Here is a 14928-nt window from a genome sequence, read left to right as displayed (position 1 = left end):
GAACCGGTTAATCATCATGGGAGCTTCTGGCTCTGCCGCTAATGAACTATGATTCCACATATTTAACCCTCTACACATTATATAAAATTTAAATGCACAAAAACAATTATGGCATATCAACATTTTTATAGCCTGAATGATGAGAAGTACATGGTGTAGTAAATAATTCCGCAGCAAAGTAGATTTGTTTAAAATGGTGCCGTTTTTTTAGCAAACTGTACATTTTACCCAGACATGCATGCATGGTGTAGATAGGGCAAGGAACAGCAAACAGTAGGGATGTACTCCACATATTGGCTAGCTAGTGTCTGTCCCTTAGTAAGGATCAATGTTAGAATGTCTCCAGAGTGCTTTTGCCATTATGAATATATGCTTAAAAATCTGTATGCAGGCATCATTTGAGATGCACAACTGGTCAGCGTAATATCGTATGGATCATGGTAATTTCTGATCGACAGGATTTTTTTGTTTTAATTAAATCTAGAATTAATTTTAAAAAGTTCGGGATTTGAACAAGATATTACAATACAATCTCTACCGTGAAGATTTAGACATGTGCATTTCTTGGTCTAGTTTTGGTTGTTTACATTAACAAAGCGGGGTTCTGCATTAGAATAATAGCATTATTCAACAAAATGTGCAGAGGCGTATTTTGCATCCATTAGAACATGTTCCAAGATATATTTTCCGCATTGTGAATCGAAAAGCTATAGAAAGTCTACATTGACAACCTAAATAGATGCGTACCGGTGCTAAAAAATGTTAACAAATCTGAAAAGCAAGTTTGCCGATTTTATGTGAATCAGATTTGGTAATGAGCATGACAAAGTAACTAAAATTGTGCAATCATGAAACATGCAATAAATGAATTGATGCGATTGGGGGCCATTATCGCTACTTGCATGTAGTTCCCCTCAAGGTGGCATCCTATTTAATGCCACCATGCATATGAATGGATACTTTTTGAATGAGGCAATCTTGACAATGATGTCAACACACAACATCTTGTAGTCCTATTCATCAAGCAAGAATCATTTTTGATTATTAAAGAGAGATGCCGTTATGGTTTATTGACCTGGAATAAATAGAAACTTTGAAAAAATTAGTTCCTCCATGTAGGACTATAAAGGTGATGCTCTTCAGGCAAGCCATTTACTATGCCAAAGGTGGCTATTCCAAAATTGATTCTTACTCCCAAAAAACGACAGCGCTGATAGTATGCATGCTGCCATAAAGTAGGTTAGCTAGGATAGTGTGAATAACTTGATTATAATATAAATACCACTTTTGAAATTTAGAAGGAATTAAGAGTTTTAGTTCACTGCATATCAATTCTATTTCTGCATACATTGTGTACCACATTATAATAATGCCTTAACAAGGGTGTGTGTTTGCTAACCTGCATAGCCTATTTTGCACATCCATTAATGCAGACATGGGGCAGGGAGGCAGGGCCGCTATGCAATTACACATCGGGTCTCTAAAGTTTACCCAGGGAATACACCAAAGCGTATTGAAAGCTATGGTGTGTGCATTCATATCGCCCTGCTGCCTGCCCGCGTGAGTGTGCGCACACATAACTCTAGCTTCATTAGGGTAAACTAAACTTAAAATCCTGATGACATATTTGGATCAAAACGATCAGACAGGAAGAAGAGAGCAATGGAGGTTTCTTAACCCTCGGCAGACGACGGATGAGCGGCTCAAATTGTCAAAAATAAATTAAACCAAAAATAATGGGATATTTTTCAAATGAGAATTAACATTATCAAATGAATACACTTCTCAGTAATACTGATTTAGATTTGGCCGCATCATTTGAGAAAGAATCCCGATATGAACGCCTTCTGCATTTCAACCTCTTCGCACATCAAGTGTTAAGATGGTGCTTGCTATCACGTCTGTTTTAATTGTACATCCGAGTATTATTCGCAAGGGGAGACAACTGTAAATGCATTGTGGGTAAAAATTGTATAAACTGTCGTTAAGGTAACACCTGTGCTAATCGAAGCATATATTTTGCATCTAAGCAGCTTGCCCATATTTTTATTTTTGTGCATAATAGTTGTACATGCAAATTTTATTCATTTGGAGATATTCTGAAAGCATCGTATTTATTTGTATACAATTGTGCAAGAGAATACAAGTAGGAATATAGGCACAGTGCCGACTGCAGAGTGGTATTGATGTAAATAATATTTTCTACATTATGCTGTGTTGCAAAGAAATAAATCACAATTTGATCAAATATGTGCCTTATTTTGCTATTTTGTTCCAAAAATCATGCATGCATGCATGCAAAGTTGCAAACTAGCTGAATTAGCATAGTTTGGGTTACTCCTTCATGTAATTTTACACAAAATTAGGGTTAGGATCAGCATGCACAAAATAATTACATGAGATCAACCAGTTTGCTTGAAAATTGCTTGATGAAATGTTAAAATAAAAACTTATTTTTTTAGAATTTGCATTATATTGCCATTCCACATTTTACATAGTATACAAGTGCAGAGGAATTTGGTCACAAGTTTTGGCATTGCCTATACATTACCAAGAGGTTTAGTTGCATTAATGATGAATTTAAGACTAAGCAGTGTATAATAACTAATTGTCATCTTACTCAACCAGAGTAGGCCTTGTTAAAGGTACCCAACTCATCCAATTACAAATACATTTCAATATTAGTCCATAATAAAAGGGCTGTATGAAAGTCCATAGCTCCTGATGTCTAAATGAGTCAATGTCATAAGGCCAAGGCCATAGTCATTTAGGCTATTGATTCATTGGATACGCTCTCTAATTCCTATTGTCTGTGTTTAAGTCATAAAATTTGTATCTTCCGAAGCTAATAAAATAACAAATTTCAATTTTGTCATGAATATTGTGAATTTCAATAAAATTTAATGGAAAATATCAACGACACAATGATGGTACAGTAGTTATCAATGTTGTTTTTTGTGTATGGTTTTCATGTAGCTTGGCTTTAATTTTACAATTAAAAGCATATATATATATCAAGGCTTACCAGGCTATGATTAAAAACCGTACGGATGCACAATTTAGGTCTCGCTGAATGAATGTAATAAAACTTGCAAATTAAAATTGTCATTATAAACCAGTCGCAATAATGAGAATTTTTTCCCAGTACTATGAGTACATGGTGATCAATCAACAATTTTAATCAGACGAATCAGTGTTTTATTAGCTTGGTAGGCTACTATATATCAAAGTTGCCCCATTTATGCTGGATTTTGCAAATGATTGAAAATCTGCAGTGCATACATCAGTTTTCTTTTTGTAAGCCTCTGTATACCATGAATACAGCAATGATAACAAATTGAAACTTTGACATACATCTTTCAAATTCATTCTTCAAATTGTGACGTGTGCAAACAAAATGAGTTGGCGAGAATGAGATGAGAATAATTGAAGAATGAGCTACATACCAGTAGCGTGTCCAGGGGGGAGCTTTGGGTGCTGAAGCCCCCCGCACTTTGTTAAAAATCATGTAAAATCAGGCGTTTTTGGCGATTTTAGCCATAAAGCCCCCCGCATGAATCTGAAAAAGGGGCTGAGCCCCCCGCAGGAAAAGATCCTGGACACGCCGGTGCATACTTAGTCAAAATAATAATACTAAAATATCATGGAAACGCATTTACTTGTGATGGTTTCATCAAAATGTAGCAATTAATTTGCAATGTGTTATAATCTTATCATAGAGTAAAAATTGAATGTTTGACATGAGAGGCAGGTAAATTTCATATTAGAATTTTGACATCAAGATGGAAGGATATATAAAAAATGCTTTGCCAAGTTTACATAATAAAAGGCATACAGACTAGAATTGAATTTTACTTGGAATTTACACAAGACAAGTGACATAATTCTAATAAATTTGAGTTGTGGTATAAAGTCCAAGTGTGAACAGCATTTCAAGATAACATCCATGACAAATGTGCAAGTCTTATTGGAAGTTTTTCAATACAGAGTAAGGTGAATGAATACTTGACCAGTTCAATCAAGTATTGTCACTCTAGTACATTTATGGGCACGGACATGGTTTCATCTTATAAGAAACTGAAAGGGTTTGAATCCCTGCTGCATGCAGCAAACAGCTTTGTTTTAAAAATGTCAGAATAATTAAACCCTTTTTATACCTAGATTTGTTTCAAGTCAATAAAAAAGTCAATTAATGGAAAATTTTGGAATATGTTGGTACAAAAATGCCCAAAGAGTCAAGTTTTTAATGGCAGATCCAAACATTTTCCCCACTGTCTCTCAAGATGTCAAGATGGTTACATGTGCCTGGGGTCTATGATGAACTTGTCTGAATGAAATTGCATCCAAATTTTAAAATATTTATGTTGATGGCTATCCTTAAGTTTCAACTGAACACTGGTGTGTGTGTAACATAGCAACTTGCAAGTAATTTGGTGCACAATGAATCCTGTTTAAATTGTCTGAATTTGTCTCATTTTGCCTCGTTCACCGTAGTGCCGATTTTCTATTCTCAAGATTTCCCACTTGACCTGCCTGTGTGCATATAGAGTTGGTCATACATAATACACCGTAGCAAGAAACAAAGGTGCCGGCTGTACAAGTTCAATACTGTACACCGATGTAAATTTGCTATAAGAAACAAAGAGACTCGATTACTATGTGCCATTGATGTATTTCTAATACCAGCTAGCAGTTTAGCCAGTAGGCAGCAAGCTAGTCCAACAGGTATGACCAATTTTTCCATGTACACCTTGTGCAAAAAAAGCCTGTTCTCACGAATCGGTACATCTTTTCCATGTAGTTATGCTCCAAAAATTCAAATGGGCAGCTGCATCATCAATTTCATTGAAATTGTACAAGTGTCAAAGCTGAGAAATGCCGAAGTATTAGGGTACTAGTGCTACCTTGATGGCAGTATTAGTGAATGCATAACGGGTTTAGTGCCTCAGTTTTTGATCTTTTGATGTAGGATTATATTCTATTCTATTAGGCCCTTCGCACTTGATTATTAGTTTCCTGTTTAAGATTTTGAAAAAGGGACGAGGTGACTTTTAATTATTAATTATCTTTTATTTTCTTTATTTGGTTTGAACTATTACAAGCAACTATCGACTCGTTTTGACAAGGGCGAGCATTTAATTATTTCACAACAATATTTGATTTTATAAATAAGTGAAGGTGGAGTTGTACTCCTTGTTCATTCATCATTATTGTTGATATTATTAAAGTCAGAAAATGTCAAGTAGAAGTAGTTGAAAGTTATTTTAAAGGAGAAAATTGGAAATAAAAATTTTCAATTTTGGACGCGTGCGGTAAACAGGAAACTAATAATCAAGTGCGAAGGGCCTTACCCGAAGTCCATAATGCAAAATTGCGCACTGCGATTTGTCCAAATGCACCAAGTGAGGGCACATTTTCTGTAATGTGCCCCAATCGCACCCAAATCGCAATAAAGCGCAACACATACTAGCATAGCATTGTGCTTGGTTGTGCTTACAATCTTTCCACGATATGCGCCATAACTTCCACGATATGCACCATGACTTATGCTGTGGATATGCGCGTACGGAGTCCACCTTGGAAGTGAACAACTCTTACATATTTGGGGAGAAAAAGTGATTTTCACTTAAAATTGTCCTATTTTGTGGCAACAGAATAGAAATAAGGGTATAGCATTATCCTTTACACCCAAATAATGTGTCCTTGAAAGTAAAAAAAATAATAAAAAAATAACGGCAAGTGTCAAGGATACTGCATTCTTAATGTATGTAGGTTGGTTTTGGTGAGTGTCATTTTGGTCCGGTTTGTGTGACTACTCTACCATGTCTACCATTACCACACTATAGAACTGAACTAGCTACTGGTAATAAGCTTTCATCTGTGTCTGCTCTCAAATAACCTTTACTACGTCACTTTTTTGTGCTACCCAATTTTTCATGCTTGTCCGCCTTGTAGTGAAAAGTTAAAATTTTCTCCGGTGACTGCACTGTGTAGAGTAAAGAATCATATGGGTGAATTTTTATGAGCAAACATGATGACAAAGCAAACATGTTTTAAATCATGTTTAAAAATATGAAAAAGTTGGCATGCAAAACATTACCATGTCAATTTCCTGATGTCACATGATGCTCATCAACATTGTAGGCATGTTTAGTATTATCTTACAACCTTGAACTTGAGCATGATTTTATTTTAATCCTGAAATGCTTTAAGGTTTATAACTTGTAGTGAGTGAGTATCTTAGCACCTCATCTGTCCAGGCTCATCATATTAAAGCAATGTCTGCCTTGGACACACAACAAATTAAAATATTTTCAACTAGACGGTAAATATCGCCAGGATGGAGATATTTGATAAAATTACCATTTTGGATCTCTAAATTGACGGAGTTTATTTATTGTAAACAAAAACATTCACGGTACCCCATGACTTTAGTAGTGCACACTAAATTGGGCAGTTTCATCAAAATCTGCACATGGTTAAGCAATTACGCAGACAGTATTTCTTTGCGTTGTAATGCCATTGTGTGCAACCCAATTTGTGCAAATTCTGTATTTTGAGTCTTGCATTTAAACTCACTGTTTTGTGAATTACGACTTGGAATGTTTTGATACGAAATTGCCATACATCCACAAGACCTATTGAAATTCTAGTTCACAGGCATATTTATTCAATTGGAATGCCAGCTTGATCAAAATAAGTTATTTTTAAAAAAAGCTAAAGAAAAATGGCGGTATAATGGTACAGACCTACAGTTCAAATGCATGCAATTTAATAGGTTGCCATATTCGGTATGAAGGATAACTGTAATAATATTTGCAAGCATTTCAATACAATTTGTACATGCGTGTATACATGAGATGACTATAATACATATTTCCATATCATCCTACTCGAACTCTTTAATTATTAAAACATACACATACCCCAAGCCAGGTGCACAAACACGGAGTTATCTGCTGTAGTTTAATGCAACATGATATTTGTCAATTTATGTATATTTGCGACTGAGCATGATTTACATGACAGTCTGTAGAATTGAAAAGGAAAGTCGGTCTGGACTTGGCACAGCTGAATTTGCTATTAAACCGATACAATGACATGTTTGAATTAGAATCACATCTTTAGAAAGTAGACGACATGTCGCGGATATATCTGCTTTGAATAATGTATAATGATTTCAATTGAAAGATGGAAGATTTTGAGTGAGAAGTAGTCAAAAGAACATTAATATGACATCCACGTTCATTTTTGCTGTCACCAAAATTATTTTGATAAATCTGAGCTCTAGACGCATGCAGTAATAAAAACGCTATTCTTGGCTTTATTTTGACAACTCTAGTGCTATGAATTGAATTTCAAATGGAAAATTTTAGATTACAAATTATAATCTAAGGTTGTGAAAACAAACCATATTAATCAAGAGAGAAATTTGATATTCATTTCATAAATATGGCATAATATCAACTAGGAGACAATGCCTAGTATTAACTACATGCTGGCGCCTCAATTCTGCAATTGTTGGAAAAGTAAAAATCGAGCAAGCAGTAAAAAAAGAGAAATTAGATACCTCTAGATTGACCATACTGTAACTGTTGCAAAAGTAGTTAAAAAGATAATCGGGTAAGCAGGAAAAAAGTGAAATTAAAATACACCTGGTTAAACTGACCATCCAGCTGCATTTGTAAATGGCCACCATTTAAGGTGATACTGGGATTTACTTTCAATGATCTTTTCTGACTTCTGAAATATCTCAAATTAAATTTACCGCTCTCAAGAATGCAAGTGAATTTGTTATTTTAGGCTAAAATGTACCCAAAATGTTTTTGGTATTTTGACCAATGTCAAAAACCTACTGGGTGAAACTCCAATTGACATAGTTTTGCTCCTAAGAATTGCTAATACAAAGGAAAAATTGTGTCATCTTAAAAACTCTAACAAATTTTACAAGATTTCATTACCTGTACAACTAATTTAGTCAGTACTCTCTTAAGAGCAAATTTGTGGTGCTGCTCATATTAACCATGGCTGGCATGATATAAGCCAGCTTCGTTGAAGATGAAATGTGACCTGAGCATACTTGATAGCCTGTCCATGTCACTGTAGCTAATCTATGATACAAATAAACGTGGATGCAACGCTGATTCCATGCTTAGCTGTCATACCTACTCCATAAGCGACACAGAGTAATGGCAACTCTATTGGATTAACTAGACAGTTTTTTTTGAGTCGTGACTATCTAACCCTAGGTATTTAAGCAATTACTCAGGATTATAACTCCGCTGCGACCCGAAGCTGGGTTTCTCTGTGGTTAAGTGATTGCTGATAACTGATCAGATGTTTAAAAAGTGCTAATGAGCTTGTAGTGCAAGGTTTCTTTGTAACAATAAGGATAAATAAGCCAGATATGTTGTAATTTGATTTGTACATTAATTATCCAAATTGATATTGATTGATTTAGGAAACTGAAAATTGACCATAATTGTTTTGTTCAAAGGATACTTCCTGTGGTCAGTCATGTTTTCAGTGGACATTCAACTTTTTTATGGGATGCTTTTCATTTTTATCTTGTAATCATAATTCTAGTTTTTATCTTGTAATCAGAAGGTTACTGCATGGTGTTAATTACTTGCATATTTTCCAGCTTCCATTCACTAAAGGAAGATGCTATCTACTGAAGATAGCAGTTTCTGTGACTAATAGCTATCTTCAGTAGATGGCAGTTTCTGATAAGCTATTAACTGAAAAGTTTTAGTATCTTTACTCATGATCATCATAAGATCAATTTGAACCTGTACAAATCATTTATACAGTCTGCAGTTAGAGTGCCCTGGTGGCACTGGAACCAGGTTATACTTTATAGGAACATTATATTCTACAGAGTCTATGGATGAACAAGTGATGCACTGTTTTTTCATTCCATTGAATTTTGATTACATTTGTACTAACATGCTTGTGCAGCCACTAATAATAGTAATTCTGTATGTGTTTGTCTTATAATTTAAAACGTTACAAAGTGGACTGAGTAATATCTGAACTTAGCAAAATTTAGATTTGGTATTTTTGCGTATCACATATTGCGAATATCATTTTTTTGTACTTCGGTACTTTTTATCCAAACAAATTAGTAACTACAAATACTCCGGAATTTTAAGTTTTATTGAAAAGAGTACTTCCAGTAAAATAGGAGGGGGCTTTTTGATTCTTTTTATTTATCCGTTTATACTTTTGATTTTTGTCTGCATTATTATTTCTACTTATGTTTCCATTTTTGTTTTGTTTTCTTTATTTTTTACATGCTGCCTACAGGACAGAGCCTGGGTTATGGTTTTGTGAATTTCATGAAATCAGCAGATGCAACGAAAGCAGTAGCAAGACTGAATGGATTACGCCTGGTTAACAAGATACTTAAGGTATACATTCAACGCTGATAGATCCTTCCGTAGCACTCTACACCAGACACTGTCTTTTAAAATGGATACACTTTCCTACAGCTATGTTTTAAAATTGAAAATTACAATTTTATTAGCCTAGTCTTGAAGCTTTTTCCCCCCGAAGAGCTCAAGGAAAAGCCCCATTTTAAAAACCTCTACTTGAAGTGAGCTAGCTATTCAATACCTCGCTTGGAGCTTCCAAGGCAGCTGGAGATGAGCTCTATAAAAAAATCAAGGAACATAGGCAAGCTCCTCTAAAGCTGTGGGAAGGTGTTCAATAGCTGGAGCTTCCAATACAGTCAGAGGGAAGTTGTACGTTCTGAAGACCTAAAAAATGGGTCTTCTCAAATCATCACCCGAACCACAAAAAGTGATGTTTTGAGATGGTTATTGCATATTATAATGCAAAATAGGTTGCTGTCACATATCGCAGGCTTTATTAACAAAATAATGCGCTGACAATGTGGTGGCAACTAGGTAGTGTATGATACAATGAACCATCACAAAGCACCGGGACCAATGGGCTATTCCTGTTGACATCTATACACCCCCTATGGAAGAAATAATGTTAATCTACCACACGGAGAGAGTAGATTTCAAATGGAGTCGCCCAATTGGTTAACCCCATTTGAAATTCACTCCCCGTGTGAAAGATTAACATTTCTTCCATGGGGGTATATGGATTTCAATTGGAATAGCTCATTTGGCCTTGTAGCTTGAGTAAGCTGTTTAGGTTTATTACATTTCAAATTCGGTGATATTGAGCAAGTGGTAATTTTACAAATGAGAAAATTCAACGCAAGCAAAATATAAAAATTACCGCTTCTTTGAAAAGACAGTGTCTGTTACACTTTACACCAACATTCATTGACCTTTCTCTCCCCATAGGGCTCATTGTTATCTTCAAGTACCCCTAAGTATGGTCTAAATGGCTTTCTTGTACTAAATCAAGTCAATTTAGAAGTGGGTGAATGCAGCAAATCTGTGCAGATTATTCTTCAACAAAATCATGCCAATTGCATTTGAATTGAATTTTATTTCTGCACTACATTTGACTATCTAATGAATAATTCTCAAAAAAGGTCAAGTAGTGCATTTTGTGTTTCTTGGAAGACCAGCCGTAGCCGTACATGGGTATTTGAAGAGCTTGCAACTGTCTCGCGCTATTGAATTAATGGCTTGGCTCATACGTTCAAACAAGTCAATTTTTTTGTCTGCAAATTTGAATCGTCAGAAACCATTATACAAGGATATGTAAATTGTGGTGTTCTGCGTTTCAAAGATGTCAGGCAGCTTGAATGTGCACCAAGAAAATGAGCTCAGTTGTAAGCACGAGCCTCTACCCCAACCACAATTTTATGCCCAACCCATATTTACTGGATGAACAATTCAGATTGCTAGAGCCATAATAACCAGAGACCCTGCCATCTATCCTGTTTATAATCCTACTTTCCTGAATGAAATATTCAGCTTTACCTCCCTCCCTACACATGCATTTTTAAAACCCTTTTGCCACAACAATATTTAAATTCTACTCTTAGCTTGTACCAAGTTTGTTTTGGTTCCATTTCAATTTTCTTTTTTTCAAATGTATGTTTCGGTATGTTTATTGTTAGCAGGACTAGTGTAGATTAGGTTCAAGGGCTTTTACTTAAAATAGTATTTCCATTTATAGAACCATGACTTTAGTTAGTTAGTGATGTAGCAATAGTTATTCATCATAAAGTACATGTTATGTGAATGCACCAAATTCATAGAATTTTGTCATTATAAATGCACAGAATTCATAGAATTTTTTATTTTTTGCCAAGTTCTATAGAAGTATACACGTCAATGTGACGGGTAGTAGTTTTTTTTAGTTGGAAAATAAACCTTTATTTCTAGTTTCTATAAACCATGAAAGGATCTCCTATCTACTGAAGATGGGTTTTTCGAGTTGCTATCTACTGAAGATGACATTCTGTGTAATCTCCAGTAGTAAAGCACCTTACGATATATACACTGCATACTATCTATTCTGAGTTGAGCAAGCATGTGCAAGTGGTTTTATAGAGCTTAAGATGTCTGTAACCAATTGGGACATTCCAGTTGAAATCCATACACCCCATGGAAGACATGACCTTAATCTTCTACACAGGGGTGTAGATTTTAAATGGGGTTACCTGAATGGGCTACTCCCATTTTGAAATGTGCACCCCCTGTGTGGAAGATTTTAAGGTTGTGTCTTCCATAGGTGTATGGAATTCAGCTGGAAGAGCCCGTTTCAATTATTGCCTCTTCCCCAACTCCTTGGAGATGGTATGTCTGTTCACCAGACTACCAATCCTGACATAATTGTATGTATGCCAGATTGAATATGGATATTGGTGCATTTGTGCTACACAGGTTATTGTGAGAAAAATCATAATTTGGCATGCCAAAATGAAACATCAAGAACATTTGTATTAAACATCTACTTTGTATTCACAGTATTAGTTGTGACCTACTTTTTGTATGACTACTAAAATATTTATACAGATCCACTCTATGCAGCTCAGAGAACCTTGCTTTTTGCTCAAGAAATCGTTGTTATCACACACTTTATCAACAACATAGACATGGAATATGTATTTCAAAATAGTATTTGCCTAACGGTGTCATACAAGAGAAATGGCATAATGTCTGTGGCTGTAAGCAATGGTGAAGTCTACCAAGCGATTTGTATTCCTTGTAATATACATCAAGACGGTGTAATCAAGTTACTACCGCATCGGTTCAAGTCCAGTTTAGACATGTTCAGCCGACCCTGATGTACCGTAACTAATAATCATTTTTGTTTGGAATTACCGTTCCAGGCATTGGCCCAAATAAATTGATCATATTTCTAATCAACTTGACCGTTCAACCATTTTTTTATATGATAATATTGGTATTGAGGACATCTTGAAGTAATTCAGATTGATTTTGGATCATATTTTATTTCGTATCATGTCTATGCAGATTTGCACACATTGCCATAAGATTGCATGCGTTACCAACTTACAAAAGCCAGCCCAGTATTTTATCCATTGCATTGTGCATGCAAGAATAGCCACAGGTTATTTAGATAAATATTAATTCAGATATCATTTGATTCTAAATCATTATGATCATAGATACATATTTACAGATGGTTTATGTAGATGTACTAGCACATATCGTCACCAAATCAATGCTTAACAAAGCCCATTTGCACATCTATTTCCATCCGTACCACTATGCGTAAGCTGTTAAAAGCATCCATTTGACGCCATAATGGCTCCTACATTTGTACAACTCCCCAAAGCCTGTGGCACTGATGTAAATAGCGTTGTCGATGCATGCTGTAATATCTCCTTGTGCATTGTAAGCAGTACATAGAGGCATCTCAAACAAACACCCACTACAACTTAGTGACTTCTACACTGATTTCAAGTAATTGGTCTTAAAGCAAATTTCGCACCAATTTAAAGCACCCTTTTTATGTCACAAAAAAGATTTATATTTTCTACAAGCACTTGGGAATGTTTTAGAGCAGAAGATTGCAGTAATTTTGAAATATGTTGATTGTATGCGAACTACAAATTGCAATCCTGAATTGCAATAGTCTGGAGAGCATTTCAAATTGTGTATTACACAGGCATGAGAATTTTCAGTTTAAAAACTGAATTCAGTTTTTTTTATAGTTAAAATTTCCGCAACTTTATTTAATTTCAGCCCGTTTTTGGTACTTTTTGCCCAATTTCACGCACATTTTCAATTTTTTCAGTTATTTTTAGGAAGGTGCAGTCTCATGCCTGATTACAGAATGGTTGCGCGACATTATGGAGTGCTACAAATTGCTTTCCTAGGAACAGTAACAATGGTATCGGATTATGCATTACATTGTGACCTCTTGTTAGCAGAATTTAGGAAAAACTAATACTAGCAGTACTCCCGAGGAAAAGGTGAACCTGTAGATAGTAATTCGCTATACCTTGGAACTCCTGAATGAAGTAAAACAATTGGTTTGTCAAAAGTATTCAGAAGCCAATTTGATCGTTGCTTTCTACTCAATTTGCAGTTGTGTCCCTACTACTAAATGAAGATGACATTTAGATTTGATAATAAAGGGGCAAATTGACAATCGAAGTGGACAAACCTTATGAAATATTTGAAAGGATGATGCCCATGAAATTTACAGCCCACACATGCGCCAAGTTTTTATGTGATGGACAGGTGTGACCTATGAGAGCCGTTACGATGCTCAAGATGGCGGCGTTTGTCGTTGGTTGCTCATTCGTACAAGATCAATGTCCCCGATATGACCCGCTTTATGAATAGCAAACTTGAGCAGATGAACACTATATCCATAAGATACGGTGCAGGAAGACGTCCGCTCATCAGTGTAGACTTCTAAACATTGCTATCTGATCCCATCTCATTTACTAGTGATGTCGTCAAGGCTTAATTGCCATCAGATGCACACTGCATACAAGATAAGACTGGGTATAACGCTCTATCTCATCTATGTCATCTCAATATTGCAGAATCTTTAGTTCAGTGAACCATAGCAAGTTGTTACGGTTGACACTGGGGATGATGGCATGTGCGGAATCTATTTTGGGGTTGGTTCATGTTGCAGAGGGTGAACATAGTAAATAACCTGCTGTGCAAGAGATGTTTCAATTCCAAAATATTGATCATGAATGGTGTATTGGAATACAATACGAGTGCAATCATAAGCACAATACATGAAAAATATTGCAATATTAATTTTAATCATGAAAATACAACAGACAGACAAGGAAATGATTCATTCTAGTCTATCAGAAACCAGTGTATTTGCCTGAAATGCCAAGGTTGCAACCAAAGTAATCTTCGACTGGGAGCCTGATAACCATTTTGGTAAATGTTGGGGTTGACAGAAAATGCCTCGGAATTATTTTGGTAGTTTGCACCTAGAATCCCAAAGCTGTTAGTTGTTAACTTGAATGAAGATTAGCAATAAAAAGCCTTTGCAAATGAAACCACTCGACCAGTTCAGTGTGCGCAGTCATCTGCACATCAACGTTGAGGTAATCCGTTTCTTTGCAAAGGATTGTGGGTAATGCCAAAAAGGTGAATCGCCATTACTATTAGTATTAATTTGACAAGCAATTTTGATCAAAGTTTGGCATTCTGGGTACCTTTTTAAAAACAATCCTGGGGAAAATGATCCTTGATTTAAAGGATGGTGGCAAACATGATTTTATTTTAATGTGCAGTCTTTTAGCTAATTTTTTACCGAAATCATTCCTTGATAAAATGATGATGGAAAACATGATTTTATTTAAATGTGCACCGTGCAGTCTTTTATCAAGTTCCTATTTATTTTTCATCAATGTTAACAATATACATTTTTGTTGTGTTAAGAAACACCAGAAATTACACAAAAGGTGGATCCGTTGCTTTTTTTTCTCTGAAATAATCATGGAAGTTTCATGTTTTATTTAATTGTACCTCGCTATGCATGTTC

General features: G+C 35.4%; 1 protein-coding gene across 1 annotated transcript in view; it reads left to right on the top strand.

Moving 5' to 3' along the window:
• Positions 1 to 14928, top strand: part of LOC140147516 (ELAV-like protein 3) — a 68985-nt gene that overhangs the window by 36153 nt on the left and 17904 nt on the right. The window contains 1 exon segment of the mRNA XM_072169300.1: positions 9310 to 9413. Coding sequence (XP_072025401.1) covers positions 9310 to 9413 — 104 coding nt within the window.

Source organism: Amphiura filiformis, chromosome 1 (assembly GCF_039555335.1).
Source record: "Amphiura filiformis chromosome 1, Afil_fr2py, whole genome shotgun sequence".
NCBI lineage: Eukaryota > Metazoa > Echinodermata > Ophiuroidea > Amphilepidida > Amphiuridae > Amphiura > Amphiura filiformis.
Note: the sequence above shows the minus strand (reverse complement) of the source record. Positions and strands in the feature narration are given on the sequence as shown.